This window comes from Chiloscyllium plagiosum, chromosome 25 (genome assembly GCF_004010195.1).
Source record: "Chiloscyllium plagiosum isolate BGI_BamShark_2017 chromosome 25, ASM401019v2, whole genome shotgun sequence".
Taxonomy (NCBI): Eukaryota; Metazoa; Chordata; class Chondrichthyes; order Orectolobiformes; family Hemiscylliidae; genus Chiloscyllium; species Chiloscyllium plagiosum.
The window spans coordinates 51,304,702-51,313,335 of record NC_057734.1 but is presented as its reverse complement, the minus strand read 5'-3'; the positions used below and the strand labels follow the sequence as shown (position 1 = coordinate 51,313,335).

General features: G+C 43.5%; 1 protein-coding gene across 3 annotated transcripts in view; it reads right to left on the bottom strand.

The window, feature by feature from the left end:
- Positions 1-8,634, bottom strand: part of LOC122562879 (breakpoint cluster region protein-like) — a 477,748-nt gene that overhangs the window by 228,425 nt on the left and 240,689 nt on the right. For all 3 annotated transcript variants that reach the window (XM_043716190.1, XM_043716188.1, XM_043716189.1), the window contains exons 6-7: positions 5,451-5,511; positions 3,807-3,859 (exon numbers count right to left, since the gene is read on the bottom strand). In XM_043716190.1, coding sequence (XP_043572125.1) covers positions 3,807-3,859; positions 5,451-5,511 — 114 coding nt within the window. The remainder of the gene's footprint in view (positions 1-3,806; positions 3,860-5,450; positions 5,512-8,634) is intronic.

Below are 8,634 nucleotides of genomic sequence, written 5' to 3'. Positions count from 1 at the left end.
AGATGATACGAAGATTGGTGGATTTGTAGATAGTGAGGAGGGCTGTTGTTGTCTTCAAAGGGACTTAGATATGATGCAGAGCTGGGCTGGGGAGTGGCAGATGGAGTTCAACCCTGTCAAGTGTGAGGTTGTCCATTTTGGAAGGACAAATAAGAATGCGGAATACAGGGTTAACGGTAGGGTTCTTAGTAAGGTGGAGAAGCAGAGGGATCTTGGGGTCTATGTTCATAGATCTTTGAAAGTTGCCACTCAGGTGAATAGAGCTTGTAAGAAGGCCTATGGTGTATTAGCGTTCATTAGCAGAGGGATTGAATTCAAGAGTCGTGAGGTGATGTCGCATCTGTACAGGACCTTGGTAAGGCCACATTTGGAGTACTGTGTGCAGTTCTGGTCGCCTCACTTTAGGAAAGATGTGGAAGCTTTGAAGAGGGTGCAGAGGAGATTTACCAGGATGTTGCCTGGAATGGAGAATAGGTCGTACGAGGATAGGTTGAGAGTACTAGGCCTTTTATCATTGGAACGGCGTAGGATGAGGGGTGACTTGATAGAGGTTTATAAGATAATCAGGGGAATAGATAAAGTAGACAGTCAGAAACTTTTTCCCCGGGTACAACAGAGTGTTACAAGGGGACATAAATTAAAGGTGAAGGGTGGAAGGCATGGGAGGGATGTCAGGGGTAGGTTCTTTACCCAGAGAGTGGTGGGGGCATGGAATGCACAGCCTGTGATAGTGGCAGAGTCAGAACCATTGGTGACCTTTAAGCGGCAATTGGATAGGTACATGGATAGGTGCTTAAGCTAGGACAAATGTTCGGCACAACATCGTGGGCCAAAGGGCCTGTTCAGTGCTGTATTGTTCTATGTTCTATGTTCCACTTTCAAGGAGCTATGAACCTGCACTCCAAGGTGTCTTTGTTCAGCAACACTCCCTAGGACCTTACTATTAAGTGTATAAGTCCTGCTAAGATTTGCTTTCCCAAAATGCAGCATCTCGCATTTATCTAAATTAAACTCCATCTGGCATTTCTCAGCCTATTGGCCCATCTGATGAAGATCCCATTGTAACCTGAGGTAACCTTCTTCGCTGTCCACTACACCTCCAATTTTGGTGTCATCTGCAAACTTACGAACTATACCTCTTATGTTCACAGCAAAATCATTTATATAAATGAAGAAAAGTAGTGGACCCAGCACCGATCCTTGTGGCACTCCACTGGTTACAGGCCTCCAGACTGAAAAACAACCCGCCACCACCACCCTCTGCCTTCTACCTTTGAGCCACTTCTGCAGCCAAATGGTTAGTTCTCCTTGTATTCCATGAGATCTAACCTTGCTCACCAGTCTCCCATGGACAACCTTGTCGAACGCCTTACTGAAGTCCATATAGATCACGTCCACCACTCTGCCCTCATCAATTCTCTTTGTTACTTCTTCAAAAAAACTCAATCAAGTTTGTGAGACATGATTTCCCATGCACAAAGCCATGTTGACATCCCTAATCAGTCCTTGCCTTTCCAAATACATGGACATCCTGTCCTTCAGGATTCCCTCCAACAACATGCCCATCACCGACATCAGGCTTACTGGTCTGTAGCTCCCTGACTTGTTCTTACCACGCTTTTTAAACAGTGGCACCACATTAGCCAACGTCCAGTCTTACGACACCTCACCTGTGACTATCAATGATACAAATATCTCACCTAGCGGCCCAGCAATTACTTCCCTAGCTTCCCACAAAGTTCTAGGGTACACCTGATCAGGTCCTGGCAATTGGTCCACTTAATTGCGTTTCAAGATATTCAGCACTTCCTCCTCTGTAATATGGACATTTTTCAAGATATCACCATCTATTTCCCTACAGTCTATATCTTCCATGTCCTTTTCCACAGTAAATACTGATGCAAAATACTCGTTTAGTACCTCCCCCATCTCCTGTGGTTCCACACAAAGGCCACCTTGCTGATCTTTGAGAGGCCCTATTCTTTCTCTAGTTACCCTTTTGTCCTTAATGTATTTGTAAAAACCTTTTGGATTCTCTTTAACTCTATTTGTCAAAGCTATCTCGTCCCTTTTTTGCTCTCCTGATTTCCCTCTTAAATATAATCTGCCTTTATACTCCTCTAAGGATTCACTCAATCTATCCTGTATATACCTGACATATGCTTCCTTCCTTTTCTCAACCAAACCCTCAATTTCTTTAGTCACCCAGCATTCCCTATACCTACCAGCCTTTCCTTTCACCCTAACAGGAATATACTGTCTCTGGACTCTTGTTATCTCATTTCTGAAGGCTTCCATTTCCAGCCATCCCATTACCTGCGAACATCTGTCCCCAATCAGCTTTTCAAAGTTCTTGTCTAATACCATTAAAATTAGCCTTCCTCCAATTTAGAACTTCAACTTTTAGATCTGGTCTATCCTTTTCCATCACTGTTTCACTAAACACGAAACCTAATATTCCAATATCCTTGTTGATTATTTTTATGCAAGTTCATAATGTTTCAGTAATCAGTTTGGTGCTGGATTTTGAAGAATGGGCAGGAAAATGGAAATGAGGCAGAAGATTAGCCAGGATTGAGTGGTAGAGTGGTCTTTTCCAAGCCAATATCATTCTTCAAGCAGTATAGTGCCCAAATTTAAACACAATATGTGAGGCACTCCATAATTGGAACTTCAACTGGCCATTGTATTTAGTAGCTGCTTAAATTATAGAAATTAAAGCCACATATAGCAAGGCCTTTGACAAGGTAGGTTGATGAGTCAGGATAAATCTCATGGGATCCAAGGAGAGCTAGCCAATTGGATACAAAATTGGCTTGATGATAGAAGACAGAGGGTGGTGGTAGAGGGTTGTTTTTCCGACAAGAGGCATGTGACCTGCCGTGTGTCACAGGGATCGGTGCTGGTCCACTATTATTCATCACCTATAAAAAATGATTTGGATGAGAATTTAAGAGGTATGATTCCTACGTTTGCAAATGACAAGATTGGTTGTATAGTGGACAGTGAAGGATGTTATCTGAGAATGCAGTGAGATCTTAAGCAACTGGGCCAGTTGGCTGAAGAATGGCAGATGGGGTTTAGTTTAGTGGGCGGCACAGTGGTTAGCATTGCTGCATCACAGCACTAGAGACCAGGGTTCAATTCCCGCCTCAGGCAACTGTCTGTGTGGAGTTGGAACATTCTTCCCATGTCTGCGTGGGTTTCCTCCAGGTGCTCCGGTTTCCTCCCACAGTCCAAAAATGTGCAGGTCAGGTGAACTGGCCATGCTAAATTGCCCGTAGTGTTAGGTGAAGGGGTAAATGTAGGGGAATGGGTATGGGTGTGTTGCTCTTTGGAAGGTCGGTGTGGAATTGTTGGGCCAAAGGGCCTGTTTCCATGCTCTAAGTAATCTAATCTAGATAAATGCAAGGTGGGTCAGACCAGGGCAGGACCTACACAGTCAACGGTAGTAACCTGGGGAGTGTTACAGAACAAGCAGATCTAGGAGTACAGGTGCATAGCTCCTTGAAAGCAGAGTCACAGGTAGAAAGGTTGGTGAAGGCGGCTTCTGGCACGCTTGCCTTCATTGGTCAGATCACCAAGTGTAGGGAAGTCTTAATGCAGCAGTACAGGATATTGGTGAGGATACATGTGAAGTTCTGCTGAGCTTTTTCCAGCAATTTCTGTTTTTGATACATCAAAATATTTTGGTTCATAGTATTCCCCTCACTTTAACGGTTATCAATGACTGGAAACAAAGAACAAAGAAATAATGTGAAGTCATGACAAATTATCAATTTATTGTAAACCAATGCTGCACTTACATGGAGAACAAGTGTGCTTCGGGTGACACGGTCAACAGGTTTATACAGAAGAGCTGGAGAAAGAGACAACAGTAAAATAAGCAAGACTTTCAAAGACAGTCAACACTTAAAAAAAAATAAATCCTTAAAATGCAATTTCTTGTCTTTTTACTTAACAATTCAATTTTTCTTCAATATTTATCCCCCTTGTAACTGAAGCACCACTTCAGAGGCATTGCAACCTCTGCAATCTTGACAAAGAGGCCATCATTCACGCATGCATCAAAACAATAAATATTGGCAAGTTATCTGACAAATTCATTACTGCCCATCAGCCAGGAGCTACACATGCACACTATGCAGTACTCCACAGGAAGCAGAAATACTGACAAAGTGCAGTACAATCAGAAGGAAGCAAAAATTTAGAGTAAATCATAGGATCACACAGTACAGAACAGGTCCTTCAGCCCACTGAGTCAGTACCATCAAAGATATAATACCCACAGTAGGACCACTTTCCCACACTAAGCCATTGAATATTATAACACTTCAATGCTCACCCAAGTACTTTTTAAAGATTGTGAGCCTTTCTGCCTCAACTGCCATCCCAGACTGTGCATTCCAGGTCCCAATCACTCTCTGGGCGGAAAAGCATTTCCTCAAATTCCCTCTAAACCTCCCACCTTCCACTTTAAAACTACACCCCCTTATTACTGACTAAAGGGAACAGTTGCTTTCTGTTCACAATGTCCATGTCCTCATAATTCAACCTATCTCTACTTGGACCCTTTCAACCTCTCTGCTCCAAAGAAAACAACCCAAACTTATCCAGCTTTTCTTCACGCTGAAATGCGCCACCCTAGGCAATATCCTGGTGAATCTGCTTCGCACCCCCTACAGTGCAATCACATCCTTCCTATCGTCAATGACCAGAACTACATAACCAAAGTTGTGTACAGCTCCAACATGACCTCCCTACTCTTATAATTTATGCCTTGACTGATGTGCCTTCTTAACTACTATACAAACCTGTCCTGTAACCTTCATGGATCTGTGGAGAAGCACCTCAAGATCCTTCTGTTCCTGAGTTCCCTCGTGTCTTGCCATTCACTAAGTACTTCCTCATTTTGTTCCTCCTTCCGAAGTGCATCACCTGAAACATTTTCATTTCTATCCTCCTGTAGCCTAACATCTTCCTCCACACTATCATTCACCCAGCCAATCTTTGAGAGATCAAAGTACTTCCTTATCATCTCACGCATATTCTCATCTACATCATTTACAAATATCACAAAAAAAACAGACCTAGAACTGATTCCTGAACTTAGCCACTGCACACAGGACTCCAATCACACAAAAAGCCTTCTACCATCTACCACTACCATTTGTCTCCTATTACTAGGCCAATTTTGGATCCAATTCACCAATTCATGAAAACATCCAGTACCTGGCAACATCTTTATTACTGTTTAACATATTGGTATATCAGTAATGAACATCATTGAGCCGAAAGCTGTCCATACGGTGTTAGCATTTGAAGGTTAGACAACTTGAAGTAACTAAGACAGACAGCATCAGTCCCTGGTTTCAAATTGTTTCGAAAAATGAAAATCAAAAAATCATTGCTTTCCACTTGTCTCTCTCAAAAATACTGGAATATCCTACCTTCCAGAGAGTTCTTAGTGCTTTGATCTTTCAAGTCTTTTGAACTCCTGACTTTTAAATTCTGAAATAAAAATAACAATATGCTTTCAACGATTAGAAACGTTTAACTTTAACATAGATTGGGAGAGGCAGGCAAGCACCTGTCAGAAAGGTAATGAATTTCTGGAGCATGTCCAAGATATTTTTCTCGAGCAATATGTCATAGATGCAACAAGAGGTCAAGCTATACTGGATTTAGGAATAAGTAATTAGTCAGATAAAATTAGTAATTGTGCATGAATATTTATCAAATAGTGAACATAACATGTCTGAGTTCAGTGTAACTTTTGGAAGTGAAAAGCATGAATCGGCTATTAAAGTTTTAGGTTTAGGTAAGGTTGACTTTAATGAGATGTAACAGGCACTGTCCACAGTAAACTGGGAAAATGTGCTAATGGGTAAAACAACCAAAGAACAGTGGAGGATGTTTAAAGTACGTAGTTCTTTGAAAATAGTGTCAAAGGTGGATAGCATGGTGAAGAAGACGTTTAGCATGCTGGCCTTCATTGGTTAAGACACTGAGTAAAGGAGTTGGGACGTTACGTTACAGTTGTATAAGTCGTTGGTGAGGCTGCACTTGGAATATTTATACAGTTTTAGTCACCCTGTTACAGCAGAGACACAGTTAAGCTGTAAAGAGTCCAAAGAAGATTTACAAGATGCTGCCACGTCTAGTAGATCTGAATTATAGGAGAGGTTGGCCAGGATAGGACTCTATTCCTTGGAACGTAGGAGAATGAGTAGCAACCTTATTTAGGTGTATAAAATCATGAGAGGCTCAGATAGGATGAGTGCACATTGTCTTTTCCTCAGGATGGGGAACTGAAAACTAGACAGCAAAGCTTTAAGCTCAGACGGGAAAGATTTAAGAAGGATGTGAGGGGTAACTTTTTCACGCAGAGTGGTGCGTATATGGAATGGTTGCCAGAGAAAAGGGTTGAATCAGGTATAATAGCAACATTTAAAAAAACATTTGGATGGTACATGGATTGGAAGGGTTTAGAGGGAGATGGACCAAATGCATCAGAGAGCGGCGGGAGCTGAGCAGAAGTGAAGGCAGAGCGCAAAGCCGGTCGGAAAGGTAAGTGATTGTTATTTGAGTGGGTGTGTTCGAGACCCCAGGTCCTACAAAGTAGGGCCTCCCTCCCTCCCTCCTCCTCTAACCTAAATTAAAAGTCCACAGACTTGCCCCAAAAAGAGGGTCCAAGGAAGTTCCTGTGAAGAGTGAGGCTTCAGCTCAGGAGTCTTTGACAAGGAGGTTGAGTGAAGTGATTATGCCACAGTTGAAGTAGGTGAAGACGTGACTGCCCAGCTGGTTCAGTGTGCTACGTGCTTGATGTGGGAGGTCAACGACTCTGATGTGTCTGGCTCGTATAAGTGTGGAAAGTGTGTGCACGTTCAGCTACTGACAGAGAATATTGCAGCACTGATGAAAGAACTCTAGGACCTTAGGCCCATCCGAGAGAATGAGATCTTTCCGGCAAGACCTTCAGCGATGTTATTACACCAATCGTACCAGAAGAGAGCAGATGATGAGGAAGGCAGAGAGGAGACAGGTGCAAGTGACCCCAGGGGAAGTACCTGTCAAGAACCAGTTGAATCTTTTGGAAACAATAGAGACAGATGACACTGCCAGTCTGAGAGGCAGCCAGGTCTGTCAATCAAAAGTTGGCGTGGAGACAGAGCGGAAGAGTCGGACATCGCACAGAGCCGTGGTAATAGGGGACTCCATAGTGAGAGGAAATGACCGGGGTTTTTGTGGCAGCAGACGGGACTTAAGGATGGTATGTTGCCTTCCTGGTGCCAGGGTTAAAGACATCACAGACAGAGTGCAGAAAATCCTCAAGGATGAGGGTGAAGAGCCAGAGGTGGTGGTGCATGTTGATACAAATGATGTCGGGAACAAGAGGAGGAACATACTAAAGTGGGACTTCGGAGAACTAGGAAGAAGGCTGGTAAGCAGGACGTCCAAGCTGGTTATCTCCAGTTTGCTTCCAGTTCCTCGGGCTGGTGAGGCCAGAAACAGGGAGATAATGGACTTGAACGTGTGGCTGGGGAACTGGTGCAGGAAGCAAGGATTTAAATTCTTGGATCACTGGGGTATGTTTTGTGGTAAGCATAAATTCTACTAGACAGACGGTTTGCACCTGAATAGGTTAGGGACTAGCATTCTGGCAGGCAGGTTTGCTACTGCAACACAGCTACGTTTAAACTAAGTAGCGGGGGGGTAGGAGACAAACTGGATGTTTAAGAAGGAAATTGGAGGGAAAGTTAGTACAAGGGAAGTCAAGAAAGACAATTGTATCAATGAGGCAGAAAACTCAGAAAGGGATCATGCTGTAAGGTTGAGTGAAATAGGAGTTGATGGGAAGGGTGAGGGCAGTAACAAATTAAAAATGCTATACATGAATGCATGAAGCATTAGACATAAGATGGATGAGCTTGAGGCTCTTTTGGAAATTGGCAGATACGATATTGTGGGGATAACTGAGACGTGGCTTCAAGTGGACAGGGCCTGGGAAATGAATATTTAAGGCTACACGTGCTATCGTTAGGACAGACTGACGGACAGAGGGGGTGGGGTGGCCATGTTGGTAAGGGATGATATTCAGTCCCTTGCGGGGGGACCTAGAATCAGGGGATGTAGAGTCAGTGTGGATAGAGCTGAGAAATACTAAGGGTAAAAAGACCCTCTTGGGAGTTATCTACAGGCCCCCAAACAGTAGTCTGGATGTCGGATCTAAGTTAAATCAGGAGCTGAAATTGGCCTGTCGCAAAGATGTTACTACAGTTGTTATGGGGGATTTCAGGACGAATCAGGACTGGGAGAATCAGGACGGTATTGGACCTCAAGAAAAAGACTTTGTGGAGTGCCTCAGAGATGGATTCTTAGAATAGCTGGTGCTGGAGCCGACCAGGGAGAAGGCAATTCTGAAGCTGGTATTGTGTAACGAACCAGAATTGGTCAGGGACCTCGAAGTGAAGGAGCCATTGGGAAGTAGTGACCATAATACAATAAGCTTCAATCTGCAATTTGAGAGGGAGAGGGTACAATCGGAAGTGACAATATTTCTGTTAAATAAAGGGAACTATGGAGCAATGAGGGAGGAGCTGGCCAAAGTGCAATGGTGCAATACCTTAGCAG